Genomic DNA, 16,030 nt, shown 5'->3' on the forward strand with positions numbered 1-16,030 from the left:
GAGGCAGAGGTGGGCGCGGGTTCGGAACGGCTGGGCTACGGTGGCGGTGCGGGGTGGCGTCTGCCCGGTCCCTGGCAGAAGTGCGGTGGCAGGGGGGTGCCCATCCTCCCTCCCCCAGCCAAGGCGCATCCTGCCACTCCCAGTGTGTCGGCAGCTCGTCCCAGGTAACAACGCTCCACGGCAGTGGCCACGGGGGACATCGAGAGCCAGCGTGGCTGGGACCCAGACTAGCGCCGGACATGGAGCCAATCAGCAGGGACCGGACCAGAGCCCTGGCTGGGGCTCCCTTGGGATCCCAGCGCCCCCATGGCAGGATGGGGGCTGGGATGGAGGGGGGCAGTGTGAGTCGGGAGTCTGGGATGGAGGGGGCAGTGTGGGGCAGAGCGGGGGCTGGGATGGAGGGGGCAGGGTGGGGGCAGTGTGGGGGCTGGAATGGAGGAGGGGCAGTATGGGGCAGGGCAGAGGCTGGGATGGGGGGCAGGGTGGGGGCTGAGATGGAGGGGGCAGGGTGGGTCAAGGCGGGGCTGGGACGGAGGGGGCAGGGTGGGAGGCAGTGTGGGGCTGGAATGGAGGAGGGGCAGTATGGGGCAGAGCAGAGGCTGGGATGGGGGTAGGGTGGGGTTGGGATGGAGGGGGCAGTATGGGGCAGGGCAGAGGCTGGGATGAAGGGGGGCTGGGATGGGGGGGCAGTGTGGGGCAGGGCGGGGGCTGGGATGAGGGGGCAGTGCAGGAGGTTGGGATAGAGGGATCAGGGCGGGGGCTGGGATGGGGGGGGCAGTGTGGGGCAGGGCGGGACTCTACCGGAACAGGTTCCGTTTGGGGAGTCGCTGGCAGGGACCCCTCGTACCCCCCCACTAGCTGGTGCTATGATCCAATGGGACTGGAGCCAGCCCAGAGCCGGGGGCCCCAGGGCTTTCCAGGGAGCCCCTCACTCTCCCACGGAGCCTGCAGCCCACCCGCTCCCTCTCCCAGCCACCCCCCACACCCACGCACTCCCAGAGCAGCATCCTCGAGTCGCCCTTCCCTGCCCCACGGATGCAGCGCCCCTGACCCTGAGCCCCCAAGGACGGAGACAGCCAGTCCCGTGGGGGCAGCTGCTGCCATGGTGTGACTGACCGGGGCAGGGGGGTGACTGCCGTGTGCTGGGGGGGCAGCAGGCCATGGGGGCGGGGGGCTGTGTGCCTGGCACGGCCCGGGCGTGGCACTCCTCAGGCTGGCACGGTGCTGGTGCAGGACCGCTTCAGGCAGGGGTACAGCAGCAAGACGGCTGCAGCTACTGCAAAGAGGATGACGGGCTTCAGCCCCCCGGCCGGGACCTGTGGGGGGGAGATGGGGGGGAGGTCAGTGCTGTGCCCTCCAGGGAGCCCGGGCTGCTCAGCGGCTGCGGGGTGGGGGCCAGGCCGGGAGGCACCTGGAGCCTGGGGGGGCGGGTTGCGCTGGAGCCCCCCTTCCCGTGGCCCAGCTGCAGGAGCTGAGCCCGGCCAGCAGGGGGCGGTGGAGCTCCTGGCCAGCTGCTAACAGCTGGGGGGCAGCCTTCCCCAGGGAGCACGGACAGCTGGGGTCCCTCGCGCTCCCCCTCTCTGGGGGGACCCTGGGATCAGACCCAGGGGCCCCCCATCTCCCCGCCCTGTTTCCCACGGCCCCAGTGATGGGGCGCCCGCCCCTCGCCTAGCCCAGCCCCTGGTTCCCAACCCTGTGGGGGCCAAACGCTGTCCCACGAGCCTTGGCGGCCACAAAGGATTGTGGGATGTGTCCCGGGAAGAAGCCCTGGGCGGCTGGGGGTGCTGTGAGGGGTGGGGGATGGTGAGGGTCTGAGGCATGCGGGGGGCTGGCTGCTTAGCAAGGGGGCTCATGCTGCGCGTGGGCACTCAGAGGGCTTTGCCTGGGGATCCCAAAGCCTCTCCCCAGGGCTGCAGCCCGTCTAATCTGCTCTGGCAGACGGGCATCACACCTCATTGCTGATGCCCCCGAATCCTCAGCCCGTGCACAGTGCCCCCTGCTGGCCACCTGGGGCGCAGGCCCTGCCTCGGGGCGCAGGGCCTGGGGTGGCAGCGGGGGGCACCACACACCCCTACACAGGGGCAGCGCCCGGGGCTCCCGCGGGGGCACCTATTGCCCTCAGCAGTGGGGCCGAGGTGCCACGTCTTGTGGGTTATCTGACCAGCTCCTTTCCCAGGAGGATGGGCCCCCTCCACCCCCCGTCTCCAGCTGGCAGCCCTGGGGCCAAGCAGGCCCGGGGGAGGGAATCTGCCCTCGCTCACCACTCGGCCTGGAGCAAGCGCCTGGGGAGATGGAGAGCAGAGGGGGTGGCTGAGGGGAGAGGCGAGGCGGGGGGCAGGGATCAGAGGGCAGGTGCTGGAGCCCCAAAGCAGCCGAGGGAGCGGGAGCAGCCTGCCATGCACGGGGAGAGCCAAGCAGGGTCCTGGGCCAGGCCGAGGGGAAGGGAGATACCAGTACCTGAGCGGCATTAGGAAGAGGTCTCGGCCCACCAGCACCAGAGCAGAGCCACTATAACAACCAGTCCTATGAGGGGGAGGGAGATCACGGGGGCGTCGGGGGCGGGGCGGCTCTATGGGGGGAGAGCAGGGAATGGAATGGGGCGGCAGCCACAGGCCGGGGGGGTGGGGGGTGGATGGAGATGAGAAGGGAGAGAAAAGAGAGATTAAATCGCAGGCTGCTTGGCCTCTTTTCGGGGTCTCCCTAGTCCTGCCCCAGCGGCTGCGGGGAGCCAGGCCACTTGGGGCTCACGGAGCTGGGGAGGGGCTGAGCCATGGGAGGGGACGTGGGGGTGGGGCCGTGGGTCAGGCTGGGCCACGGGCGGGGGCTCCCTGGCGGAGTGTCCGAGGCCCCGTCTGCCCCAGGACTTGCCAGCGCGTCTGGACGAGCCCCAGCTCCAGCGGCTACTGACCAGCCCCGGGCTCAGACCGTCGCCGTCTGGGTCCAGGCAGCTCTTGTGCCCGGCTGGTACCGCCCCCAGCACTGGGCACCGCTTCCTGCACGCCGCTGGCTGCGACCCCCGTATCGCCCCCGCTCAGGTCCTCCACTGGCTCCCTGGAGCAGCGCCCCCCTCTGCCTCAGTGGGTCCAGCCAAGAATGGGATCTATGGGAAAGTGGTGGGCACCCAGGAGGCGGCAGCTTGGCACAGCCGTCGCCCACAAGCCCCACCCCTTGTGGGAGCGTGGCACAGTCAGCACCCACGGGGCACCCCCCATGGCAGCATGGCACTGTCACTACCCACGCCTGTCTCCAGCAACACCCCTGCCCGTGGCCAGGCGGCACCCCTGGGGCACACCTACCCGCCCGTCAGCGGGCACGGTGCCTTTGAGTCTCTGGATTTCCGCCCGGCACAGCCTCAGCTCCTCCTGCAGCTGCTGGCGCTCCTGCTGGATGGCCTGGTACTGCCGCTGCAGCTCCCGCAGCTCGGTCTGCATGTTGTCACACTGCAGGGGCAGGGAGAGGGGCATGAGTGGCTGCCCGTCCAGCGGGGCCAAGGCCTGGGGGGGCCCTGGGGAGACACTCCCCCCTGCCCCGCAGCGCCCCGCCTGGGCAGGGCCAGGATGGGGGTACCTTGCTCTGGGCCAGATGCACCTTCTCCTCCTCGCTCTGCAGCTGGAAGCACAGGCTCAGCTCGGAGTCGGACTCCTCGGCCTGGCTCAGGGGCTCCTTCTTGCAGCTGGGGGTGCTGATGGTTCTCATGTCGTCCACCGACTTGAAGGAGACGCTGCCGCTCAGGCGGGGGCTGGCGCGCCGGGGAGAGAGGGTCCGGCGCACCTGGGGATGGGTCACGTCCGACTCCGTCGACTTGCGAGACTCTTCCGACCTGCTCCTGGATCTGCCAAGAGAGCCCGCGGCCCCGGGCAGAGACTGCAGAGCCGCTCCTGGGGGGCCCAGCCCCCAGCAGCCCAGCCAGGGGCCTGCCTCCTGCTCACAGATCCCCTGAGGATTCTGGTTCCAGCCCCAGCTGCCGTGGGGAACAGGAGGCAGGTCCTGAGCCCAGCCGCCTGTGGGGTCTGAAGCTGCCCCCCCCCCCGCCCCCCGGCCTGCTGCCCCTTCCAGCCCCATTACCTGTACTTCTGGGCTTCCAGGTTCTCCAGCTGGTGCACCATGATCTTGTTGCTCTCTTGCAGGGTCTGGTGCTCCTCCATCAGGTCCTGGTACTGCTCCCGCAGGGCCAGCAGCTCCTCTGCAAACAGGCTGCAATGGGACGCGGCCCCCACCTCGCAGGAGCACCCTGCCCCCACGGCCCCCGCCCCCCAGGCGCACCCGGGGCCCCCCGCCCCCGCCGCGCAGGAGCACCCTGCCCCCACGGCCCCCGCCCCACAGGAGCACCCTGCCCCCACCGCCCCCGCCCCACAGGAGCACCCTGCCCCCACAGCCCCCGCCGCAGGAGCACCCTGCCCCACAGCCCCGCCCCCAGGAGCACCCTGCCCCCACTGCCCCCGCCCCGCAGGAGAACCCTGCCCCACAGCCCCCGCCCCAAAGGAGCACCCTGCCCCACAGCCCCGCCCCACAGGAGCACCCTGCCCCACAGCCCCGCCTGCAGGAGCATCCTGCCCCACAGCCCCACCTCACAGGAGCACCTGCCCCACAGCCCCCACCTCACAGGAGAACCCTGCCCCCACTGCCCCTGCCCCACAGCAGCACCCTGCCCCACGGCCCCCGCAGGAGCACCCTGCCCCACAGCCCCGCCCCACAGCAGCACCCTGCCCCCACGGACCCGCCCCACAGGAGCACCCTGCCCCCACAGCCCCCACCTCGCAGGAGAACCCTGCCCCACAGCCCCCGCCCCACAGGAGCACCCTGCCCCACGGCCCCGCCCGCAGGAGCACCCTGCCCCCACAGCCCCGCCCCACAGCAGCACCCTGCCCCACGGACCCGCCCCACAGGAGCACCCTGCCCCCACAGCCCCCGCCGCAGGAGCACCCTGCCCCACGGCCCCCGCCCGCAGGAGCACCCTGCCCCACGGCCCCCGCCCCACAGGAGCACCCTGCCCCACAGCCCCCGCCTCGCAGGAGCACCCTGCTCCCACAGCCCCCGCCCACAGCAGCACCCTGCCCCACGGCCCCCGCCCCACAGGAGCACCCTGCCCCACGGCCCCGCCCCACAGGAGCACCCTGCCCCACAGCCCCCGCCTCACAGGAGAACCCTGCCCCCACAGCCTCCGCCTCGCAGGAGCACCCTGCCCCCACAGCCCCCACCTCACAGGAGCACCCTGCCCCCACAGCCCCCACCTCACAGGAGAACCCTGCCCCACTGCCCCCGCCCCACAGGAGAACCCTGCCCCACAGCCCCCGCCCCACAGGAGCACTCTGCCCCCAGAGCCCCCGCCCCACAGAAGCACCCTGCCCCACTGCCCCCGCCCCGCAGGAGCACCCTGCCCCCACAGCCCCGCCCGCAGGAGCACCCTGCCCCACAGCCCGCACCTCGCAGGAGCACCCTGCCCCCACAGCCCCGCCTCGCAGGAGAACCCTGCCACCACAGCCCCCGCCCGCAGGAGCACCCTGCCCCCACAGCCCCCGCCCCGCAGGAGCACCCTGCACCCACAGCCCCCGCCCCGCAGGAGCACCCTGCCCCCACCGCCCCCACCTTGCAGGAGAACCCTGCCCCCACTGCCCCCGCCCCACAGGAGATCCCTGCCCCACAGCCCCCGCCTCACAGGAGACCTTCACCCCATAGTACCCCACCTCACAGGAGCACCCTGCCCCCACAGCCCCGTCCCCACAGGAGCACCCAGCCCCACAGCCCCTGCCCCACAGGAGCACCCTGCCCCCACAGCCCCCACCTCACAGGGGACCTTCACCCCCACCTCGCAGGAGCACCCTGCCCCCACAGCCCCCACCTCACAGGAGACCTTCACCCCCACCTCGCAGGAGCACCCTGCCCCCACTGCCCCCGCCTCGCAGGAGCACCCTGCCCCCACAGCCCCCGCCCCGCAGGAGCACCCTGCCCCCACAGCCCGCACCCCGCAGGAGCACCCTGCCCCCACAGCCCCCGCCCCGCAGGAGCACCCTGCCCCCACGGCCCCCGCCCCGCAGGGGACCTTCACCCCCACAGCCCGCACCTCGCAGGAGCTCCCTGCCCCCACAGCCCGCACCTCGCAGGAGCACCCTGCCCCCACAGCCCCCGCCCCCCAGGAGCACCCTGCCCCCACAGCCCCCGCCTCGCAGGAGCACCCTGCCCCCACAGCCCCCGCCTCGCAGGAGCACCCTGCCCCCACAGTCCCCGCCTCGCAGGAGCAACCTGCCCCCACAGCCCCCGCCTCACAGGAGCACCCTGCCCCACTGCCCCCTCGCAGGAGCACCCTGCCCCCACTGCCCCCTCGCAGGAGAACCCGGCCCCCACAGCCCCAACCTCGCAGGAGAACCCTGCCCCCACAGCCCCCGCCCCACAGGAGAACCCAGCCCCACTGCCCCCTCGCAGGAGAACCCTGCCCCACAGCCCCCGCCCACAGGAGCACCCTGCCCCCACAGCCCCGCCTCGCAGGAGAACCCTGCCCCACAGCCCCGCCCCACAGGAGCACCCTGCCCCCACGGCCCCGCCTCACAGGAGAACCCTGCCCCACAGCCTCCGCCTCGCAGGAGCACCCTGCCCCACAGCCCCGCCTCACAGGAGACCTTCACCCCCACCTCACAGGAGAACCCTGCCCCACATCCCCTCCTCACAGGAGCACCCTGCCCCCATAGCCCCGCCTCACAGGAGACCTTCACCCCATAGTACCCCACCTCACAGGAGCACCCTGTCCCCACAGCCCCTGCCCCGCCGGAGCACCCTGCCCCCACAGCCCCCGCCTCGCAGGAGCTCCCTGCCCCCACAGCCCGCACCTCGCAGGAGCACCCTGTCCCCACAGCCCCTGCCCCGCAGGAGCACCCAGCCCCCACAGCCCCCACCTCACAGGAGCACCCTGCCCCCACAGCCCCCGCCTCACAGGAGAACCCTGCCCCCACGGCCCCGCCCGCAGGAGACCTTCACCCCATAGTACCCTCACCTCACAGGAGCACCCTGCCCCCACAGCCCCCACCTCACAGGAGACCTTCACCCCCATAGTACCCTCACCTCACAGGAGCACCCTGCCCCCACAGCCCCAGCCTCACAGGAGACCTTCACCCCCATAGTACCCCCACCTTGCAGGAGCACCCTGCCCCCACAGCCCCTGCCCCACAGGAGAACCCTCCTCGCAGGAGACTCACACGCCACAGTGCCCCCAATGACCACGACCTCCACAGCTCCCTGGGGCTGCTTTCCATGCGCCCATTCCATTCCGATGGCGCCAGCCCGCGGTGTCCGGGGCTGTGTCTGGCTTGGCCCTGGGGCTGGGGGTTCCTACCCACCCTGCCCCCTGCAGCACAGCGTCCCCTAGTGCTGTGCTGGAGCATTGGGGTCAGCACTGATTGTGAGGGCAGAGCACCCCCTGGTGAAGCACTGCCCAGCGCCCTACAGCACAGTGCCCTGGGACAAAGTGGGAATGTTCGTAATGTTTTGTATGAATACAGTGTGCCTCAGTTTCCCCGGTGTGTTTCACAAATATCTAGGGCTAGGTGGTGGGACAAGGGGGGGTGATTGTTGCAGAGACCCCTAGAAGGGAGGTGTGACTGCCTAATGGCTGCCTGTGCACAGACAAGGCCGGGGCCCATCCTCTGCAGGAGCCAGCCGGAGGTGCTGGAGAACAGAGAGGTGGAGGCCGGGTGCCTGGCTTGCCCGGAAAGAAACCAAGGAAGGAGGAGGGGCAAAGGGGCGTGACTGAGGCTGGGCTGCTGGAGGCTAGGCAGTCTCCAGGTTTGGGACTCAGGGAGAGCCCAGGCCTCTGGATCTGCCCCCAAGCTGGACTTTGCTGCAGGTTCCTGCTTTCTGTGCAAACAAAGCTCTGTTCTACGCTGTTCCCGACCACTAATAACCCTCCTGTGTCCCACGCTGGCTGGGAGTCAGGGCTGGCTGCGGAGTGGGGCGCAGGGCCCCGTTGCAGTGTGGGGGGGTGAGGCTGCCCCAGGTGTCCCAGCCAGGTGGACTCACTGTGGGGAGCGTGGAACAGGGGGGGCTGAACGCTCCGAGGCCAGACCCAAGAGGCGCTGTAGCCAAGGGGGCTTGCCCTGGTGAGAGCGCGCCCTGAGGGATGCCACACTGCCCCAGGGTCCTGTGGGGCCACCCCCCCTGCCCGAGAGTGGTGCCAGGTGTGACAGCCCCCTAGTGCCACGCTGGGGTATTAGGGTCAGCACTGACTGCCAGGGGAGAGCGCCCCCTGCTGAGCCTCCCCGCACCTCCCTGCAGCACAGCGCCCCCTAGTGCCACGCTGGAGATCAGGGCCAGCACTGACTGCCGGGGGGGGGGACGACAGTGCCCCCTGCTGAGCCCACCCCACAGCGGAGCGAGGATCCCAGAGGCGATACCTTGGAGCGCAGCCACCTCGTCAGCACGGCCCTCGGCCCGGACCTGGCCACTGCCCTTCATCGTGATCTCGGCGCGCAGGGTGGTGATCTCCGTCTCGTACTCCTCGCGGACCTGCTGGACACGCTGCAGCTCGGCTCGCAGCCGGCACAGCTGCTCCTGCAGGGCAGCGATCTCGTTCTCGTGGATGGCCGCCACCTCCTCCGCCTCCAGCTGCAGGCTGTGGATCTCTTCGTTGGCCTCCTGCAGCTCCCGCTCCACCTGCTCCAGCTCCAACGCCTTCGTCTCCTGCAGGGAGCTGAACTCATCCTTCAGTGTGCGCATCTGAGCTGCACGGGGCGGGGCAGGGAGGCGGGGTGAGGGCCTGGCGCCAGAGCACCATTACTGCCCCTTCTCCCTAGCCAGTGCCTTCTGGCCAGGGGACCGCGGCAAGGGGCGCATTGCAGAGCCCGAATGATCCCAAAGCACCTGCCAGCCTGTACACACTAGGATCACTTCACCCACTGCTGAAATGCAGCCACCTCTGGGGCGGGACGTGGCAGTTTGGGACAGGAAGTGAGGTATAACCCCATAGCCAATTGAATCTCTGGGCAGTGGATCCAGGGAGGCAGGATGAAAAAAGGGGGAATGACATGCCCCTCCCAGGCTCCACAGAACAGCCAGGCCCCCCAAGAGACACCCCTCACCTGAGGGTGCCTGGCCTCCACCTGCTTTGCCTCCCAGCCCATCTGCTGGCTGCCACAGGGCCTCCTGCTAGCCTGAGCCAGCTCCACCTCCAGGCCAGCTCCTGCTCCAGCCCCAGGAGCCTAATCCCTGGCCAACCCACCTGCCCCCCGCCGGGGCCTGCTCCGACCCCCAAGCCAGAAATGGACAAGCAGGGAGGAGCGATGCCTGGGGAGCACACACTGGGGGGCTGGGGGGGGAGGGGTCCAGCAGTAAGTGAATGGGTGAAATGAGGCGCGCAAGCCGGGGGGGAACGGGGAACTCCAGGGGACAGTGGGGTGGGGAGGCAGTGGGGGAGCCCCTGGGGCAGCTGCAGGGGCGGGATGGAAATAGGCCGGGCAGGCTGTGGAGGCAAAGTGCTGGGGGTGTGGAGCAGGGGGGACCCATGGCGTGATAGCAGTGAGGGAACCGTGGGGCACGTGCTTGGGAGTGGCGGGAGGGTGTGTGTAGGGGGGCAGAGAGCCATGGTGAGTGCTGGGGTGACGGTTTGGGGGAGGGGGAAGTTGGGAGGGGCAACCCCTGGCAGGTGCAGGGTGGATCCCCTGGGAGCAGGGGTGACTGGGGGAGGTTGGGCTGGGGCTGGGTGGGGGCAGGGAGTACCCCCTGGAAGGCTGACCTCGGGGTTAGGGTCCCCTGAGTGAGTGGTCCCTGTGGGGTGAGGGCTGGGGGGGTGGAAGGGCCTCTGGTGGGTGGGGGTCCCTGGGCAAGGGTTGTCAGGGAGGGGTCTCTCATGGGGGGATTCCCGGGGCAGGGGTTGCTAGGTGGGAGAGTGCCAGGGAGCTGGTTGCTGGGGTGGGAGGGTCCCTGGGAGGGGTGGTTGCCAGATGATTACTGGACGGGGGGGCTCCCTGAGGGGCAGATGCTGGGCGGGTGGTCCCTGGGAGGCAGATCCCCGTGGGTTGGTTGCTGGGCGGTTGCCAGGCAGGGGGTTCCTGGGGGGTAGGTCCTAAGGGGGCTGGTTGCGGTGGTCCCCAAGGGGCGGTTGCTGTGCGACTGCCAGGTGGTACCGGGGAGCTGTTGCTAGGTGGGGCAGGCCCTGGCGGCAGCTGCAGGGTGTTTGCCCAGGAGATCCCGGGGGGGGGGGGGGGCAGGTAGTGGGCAGGGCCTTGGGGGCAGGGGTGATTGCCATGTGGGGTGGGCCCCAGGGGTGGTTGCCATGCAGTTCCCCGGTGGGGTCCCCTGGGCTGTTGCCTGATGGGGAGTTCCCAGGTGGTGGTTGCTGGGATGGGGGGGCCCCAGGGCAGTTGCCAGGTGGGGACTCCGTGGGGGTTTGCTATGGGGTGGTCCCCAGAGGGTGGTTGCCATGCACGGGGTCTCGGGGGGGCAGTTGCCAGGTGGGGGCTCCCTCGGGGATGGTTGCCAGGTGGAGGGTCCCTGGGGCAGTTGCCAGGGGGGAACCCCTGGGGGCAGTTGTCAGGGGGGATTCCCAGGGGGCGGCTGCCTGGGGGACTCTGGGAGGTGGTTGCGGGGGGGATCCCCCGGGGCGGTGGCCGGGGGGGTTCCCGGGAGTCCCAAGGGGGGTGGTTGCCGGGGTCCCCCGGGGGCGGTTGCCGGGGGGATTGTTGGGGGTCCCTGGGGGTGATTGCCGGGGATCCCCAGGGGCGGTTGCCGGGCGGTTGCCGGGGTCCCCAGGGGGGGTGCCGGGGTCCCCGGGGGGGTCGGCGGCACTCACTGCCCACGGAGGTGGAGGGCGTGAGCTCCATGGCTGCGTCCCCTGGCTCCAGGCCGGGCTGGCCCCTGCGTGTCGCCCGGGCGACCCCGCGCGGTTCCAGCTGCTCCGGCCCGGCCTGCGGCTCGCGCCCCCTGCTGGCAGGGCCAGGCCTGGGGAGTGGCGGGGCCAGGGCCTTCTCTGCCCCACCAGTGCCCGCCCTGGCCTGGTGCCCCCAGTGCGACACACCCCTATGGGCCCCAGCGCGGCACGGCCCCCACGGGCTACGGGCCCCAGCGCGGCACGGCCCCCACGGGCTACGGGCCCCAGCGCGGCACGGCCCCCACGGGCTACTGGCCCCAGCGCGGCACGGCCCCCACGGGCTACGGGCCCCAGCGCGGCACGGCCCCCACGGGCTACGGGCCCAGCGCGGCACGGCCCCCACGGGTTACGGGCCCCCGCGCGGCACGGCCCCCACGGGCTACGGGCCCCAGCGCGGCACGGCCCCCACGGGCTACGGGCCCCAGCGCGGCCCGGCCCCCACAGTCTACGGGCCCAGCGCGGCACGGCCCCCCCGGGTTACGGGCTCCAGCGCGGCACGGTCCCCACGGGCTACGGGCCCTGGCGGCACGGCCCCCACGGGCCACGGGCCCAGCGCGCACGGCCCCCCACAGGCTACGGGCCCCAGCGCGGCACGGCCCCCACGGGTTACGGGCTCCAGCGCGGCACGGCCCCCACAGGCTACGGGCCCAGCGCGGCACGGCCCCCACGGGTTACGGGCCCCAGCGCGGCATGGTCCCCACGGGCTACGGGCAGCGCGGCACGGCCCCCCTGGGCTACGGGCCCCAGCGCGGCACGGCCCCCCTGGGCTACGGGCCCCAGCGCGGCACGGCCCCCACTGGCTACGGGCCCCAGCACGGCACGGCCCCCACGGGCTACGGGCCCCAGCGCGGCACGGCCCCCACGGGCTACAGACCCCAGGCGCACGCCCCCACGGGCTACGGGCCCCAGCGCGCACGGCCCCCACGGGCTACAGACCCCAGCGCACGGCCCCCACGGGCTCACGGGCCCCAGCGCGCACGGCCCCACGGGTTACGGGCCCCAGCGCGCACGGCCCCACGGGCTACGGGCCCCAGCGCGGCACGGACCCCACGGGCTACGGGCCCCAGCGCGGCACGGCCCCCACCGGTTACAGGCCCCAGCGCGGCACGGCCCCCACGGACTACGGGCCCTAGTGCGGCACGGCCCCCACGGGCTACAGACCCCAGCGCGGCACGGCCCCCACGGGCTACGGGCCCCAGCGCGGCACGGCCCCCACGGGCTACGGGCCCCAGCGCGGCACGGCCCACACGGGTTACGGGCCCTGGCGCACGGCCCCCACGGGCTACTGGCCCCAGCGCGCACGGCCCCACGGGCTACGGCCCCAGCGCGCACGGCCCCACGGGCTACAGGCCCCGGCGCACGGCCCCCACGGGCTACAGGCCCCAGCGCGGCACGGCCCCCACGGGCTACAGGCCCCAGCACGGCACGGCTCCCCTGGGCTACAGGCCCCAGCGCGGCACAGCCCCCACGGGCTACAGGCCCCAGCGCGGCACGGCTCCCCTGGGCTACCGGCCCCAGCGCGGCACCGCCCCCACGGGCTACCGGCCCCAGCGCGGCACGGCCCCCACGGGCTACAGGCCCCAGCCCGGCACGGCTCCCCTGGGCTACGGGCCCCGGCGCGGCACGGCTCCCCTGGTCTACAGGCCCCAGCGGCACGGCCCCACGGGCTACAGGCCCAGCGCGCACGGCCCCCACGGGCTACAGGCCCCAGCGGCACGGCCCCCATGGGCTACAGGCCCCACGGGCTACAGGCCCCAGCACGGCATAGCCCCATGGGCTACAGGCCCCAGCGCGCACGGCTCCCCTGGGCTACGGGCCCCAGCGCGGCACGGCCCCCACGGGCTACAGGCCCCAGTGCGTCACGGCCCCCATGGGCTACAGGCCCCAGCACGGCACAGCCCCCACGGGCTACAGGCCCCAGTACGGCACGGCCCCCATGGGCGGCTCCTGGGCCACGGGCTCCAGCGCGCACAGCCCCATGGGCTACGGGCCCCAGCGCGGCACGGCCCCAAGGGCTACAGGCCCCAGCGCGGCACGGCCCCCACGGGCTATAGGCCCCAGCGCGGCATGGCCCCCACGGGCTACAGGCCCCAGCGCGGCACGGCCCCCACGGGCTACAGGCCCCAGCGCGGCACGGCCCCCACGGGCTACTGGCCCCAGCGCGGCACAGCCCCCATGGGCTACAGGCCCCAGCGCGGCACGGCCCCCATGGGCTACGGGCCCCAGCGCGGCACGGCCCCCATGGGCTACAGGCCCCAGCGCGGCAGAGAATCCACCATTGACTGTAGTTCACCCCAGCCGGTGCCCCGTGCCCCACGCTGCATGGGGCCAGTTGTACGACACACACAACCTGCTGGCTCCTGGTGTGACCTGGGGCAGGTGTGATCCCTGGAACCCTATAGGGTTTGGGTCCTGGCCCCCCAGCCAGGGCAGCAGGGCATTGACACTGGCAGGCCCCGAGGATGGGAGGCAGGGGCTCGCTGAGATCATCAGAGCCCAAGTGTGTTCAGGTGAGAAGTTGGGTTGATAAAGACGGGATGCTGGCAGGCCAGGTGCCAGCTCATGCCAGGGTCCCCTTGTCTCAGCTGAACAGCGACACGCTCGGTATTAGAATTGTAAGAATGTGTTGAGTGTTTGACCTTGATGGCGGGTTGTGAGTTGCTGCCGAGATTAATCCCACCTGTAACATCTGTGTCCCGTATTGTATGGCAATATTTGAGCAGTTGCGTTGTGAGCCTCAGAGACTGTAAATCACCAGCCAGGAGAGAGACATTAACTCGTGGGAAGGGCTGAGCTGAGCTCCAGCAGAAGGTGTCGCGCCCTGCCCAGCAGGAAAGGTCCATCGATACCAGACGGACTGTTGTGGGATGGGAATTTCCCTACACACCATCAACAAGAGGACAAAAGTCTTTTGTTGTTCGGCTCTCCTCCCAGTGGAGAGGAGTCAGGAAGTGGACTCCTCCCATCAGCTGAGTTTGCAGCTCAGAGCACATGGCAGGAAGGGGATAAAAACCCCAAGCCAAAAGGACCTGGGATGTCTCTCTATGATGCTTGGACTCTGGGAGGGACAAGGTGTTTGTAGGCATAAGCAAGAGATCCCTAGTGCTTAGCCTGGGTTAACCCTGAAGGACGTACAGAGCTAGCGTAGTAAAGAAACTTCTAGTACTTTGTGAAACTTAAGCCTGGAACTCATTTGTGTATCTATGGTTACCTGCTGTAACCTGCTACGTAACTCTCGGGTTTCCATTCCCATCTTTAGGTCGTTTATTATAAGACTGGCAACAAGCCTTGTCTTTGGTGTGAGATCTAAGGTGCGACTGATCTGGGGTAACTGACTAGTCCTTTGGGACTGGCAGTAACCTGAATATTGCTCTGATTCTTGGTGCAAGGGCCCGTCTATCAGAAAGGCAGGCTCCCCGGGTGGCGAGACAGATCGGAGCACCCGAAGGGACTGTCTGGGACTCCATGGGAAGGCGGAGGAGTTTACACCTGATAACTGGTTGGTGAAATCAAAGTACAGACCTCACAGCCAGTTTGGGGTTTGTGCCCCGGTTCCTAAGAGTTTGCTCTGAGGTTGCCAAGTACCAGGGGGTGGCCGTGTTAGTCTGTAGCCACAGAAACGACGAGGCGTCCGGTGGCACCTTACAGACTAACAGATTTATTGGGGCATAAGCTTTCGTGGGTACAAAATAAACACTTGGGGTTTTCTACCCACGAAAGCTTATGCCCCAATAAATCTGTTTGTCTGTAAGGTGCCACTGGACTCCTCATTGGCTTTTTGCCCTGAGGTTGGGACTCACACTCCTGAGTCACTGCGGGCAGCGTTACACAAGGTAATCGTGTTGTCATGGCCTTAGACCTCGGTAAGGCCTTGGACTTGGTACCCGGGACCAAGTGGGGTTTTATCCATCTTGCTATGTTGCATGTGAGTCTGACTGTCCTACACTAATACTGTGGGTGCCTTAGTTTTCCTGGGGACTGCACCAATACTTGGGTGGTGGGAACTGGGGGTGGGATTTTGCTGAGGCCCTCAGGGCAGGTGAGACTGCCCAGCTATTTGCAGACCCAGGAGGTGACCCCAGGTGACACCTTTGGCCGGGGAAGGGAGGCAAAGAGAAGGAGGAGGGGCATGACGGGGGTGTGGAGTTGGGCTGGAGGCTGGCAGTCTGCGGGAGGGGACTGGAAGAGGGGGAATCCAGGGCATCTGGCCCAGGATTCCCAAGATGGACGTGGCTGAAAGTCACTGATGTCTGGAATAGCAAGCTCTGGTCTACACTGTGGTCCTGTTGACGAATAAACCTTCTGTTTTACGCTGGCTGAGAGTCACGTCTGGCTGCGGAGTTGGGGGGCAGGGCCCTCTGGCTGCCCCAGGACCCCACCTGGGCGGACTCGCTGTGGGAAGCGCACGGAGGGGCAGAGGATGCTGAATACTCGGGGTCAGACCCAGGAAGGTGGAAGCCGTGTGAGCTTCTTGCCCTGGAGCCAGTCTGCTCCCAGAGAGGAGGCTCCCCCAGAGTCCCGCCTGGCTTCGTGGGGAGCAGCTCCAGAGCAGCGCCCGGGGACCCCGTGACAGCACCTCAGGCCATTTTGATTAAGATACAAGAGCGATATACAATTAACCGGGCACACGTTGAATGGATTCAAAGCCGGCTCACTGATAGGACTGAAAACAGAACGGTAAATGGGGACTCCTCGCTGAGCGGGTGTCTTTCTAGTGGGGTCCCGCAGGGATCAGTTCTGGGCCATTTCACTTTGTTATCAATGTCCTGGAAGAAAACATGAACTCGTCACTGGCAATTTGCAGGTGACACACAGCTGGGGAGAGCAGTAAATGAATAAGAGGACAGGTCACTGATTCAGCGCGATCTGGATTGCTTGGTAAGCTGGGCACAAGCAAACAATATGCGTTTTAATACGGCCGAATGTAAAGTCACACACCGAGGAACAAACAGTACAGGCCAGATTTACAGGGACCAAATGGGAATTGTCTGTCGTATTTTTCTGCCCCTTTGTGACAGGTTGTACCGACCCCCCACAGGAGAGGCGAGGGTTAACGGGCGGCTCTGGGCCCAGGAGACCATGGCCCTGTGGAGGGAGCATTCAAAAGGGAGCAGCTCCGCTCAGTCGAGGCTCACAGAGGAGGAGAGCAGCCGGGAAGCTCCAAGCCACCAGGGTCAG

The 16,030-nt window shown here is 69.2% G+C and overlaps 1 protein-coding gene across 3 annotated transcripts in view; it reads right to left on the reverse strand.

Moving 5' to 3' along the window:
• Window positions 1-674: 674 nt before the first annotated feature.
• The window catches only part of CCDC136 (coiled-coil domain containing 136), a 30,982-nt gene continuing 15,626 nt past the window's right edge, over window positions 675-16,030 (reverse strand). The window contains exons 4-9 of one of the 3 annotated variants that reach the window (XM_039520589.1): window positions 8,382-8,708; window positions 4,066-4,183; window positions 3,568-3,832; window positions 3,297-3,440; window positions 2,458-2,569; window positions 675-1,316 (exon numbers count right to left, since the gene is read on the reverse strand). In XM_039520589.1, the coding sequence (XP_039376523.1) occupies window positions 2,468-2,569; window positions 3,297-3,440; window positions 3,568-3,832; window positions 4,066-4,183; window positions 8,382-8,708 (956 nt within the window). In that variant the 3' untranslated portion in view covers window positions 675-1,316; window positions 2,458-2,467. The remainder of the gene's footprint in view (window positions 1,317-2,457; window positions 2,570-3,296; window positions 3,441-3,567; window positions 3,833-4,065; window positions 4,184-8,381; window positions 8,709-16,030) is intronic. The other 2 variants (XM_039520590.1, XM_039520588.1) reach the window with 2 other exon arrangements.

The sequence above is a fragment of the Mauremys reevesii genome, linkage group 1 (genome assembly GCF_016161935.1).
Source record: "Mauremys reevesii isolate NIE-2019 linkage group 1, ASM1616193v1, whole genome shotgun sequence".
NCBI classification, from domain to species: Eukaryota; Metazoa; Chordata; order Testudines; family Geoemydidae; genus Mauremys; species Mauremys reevesii.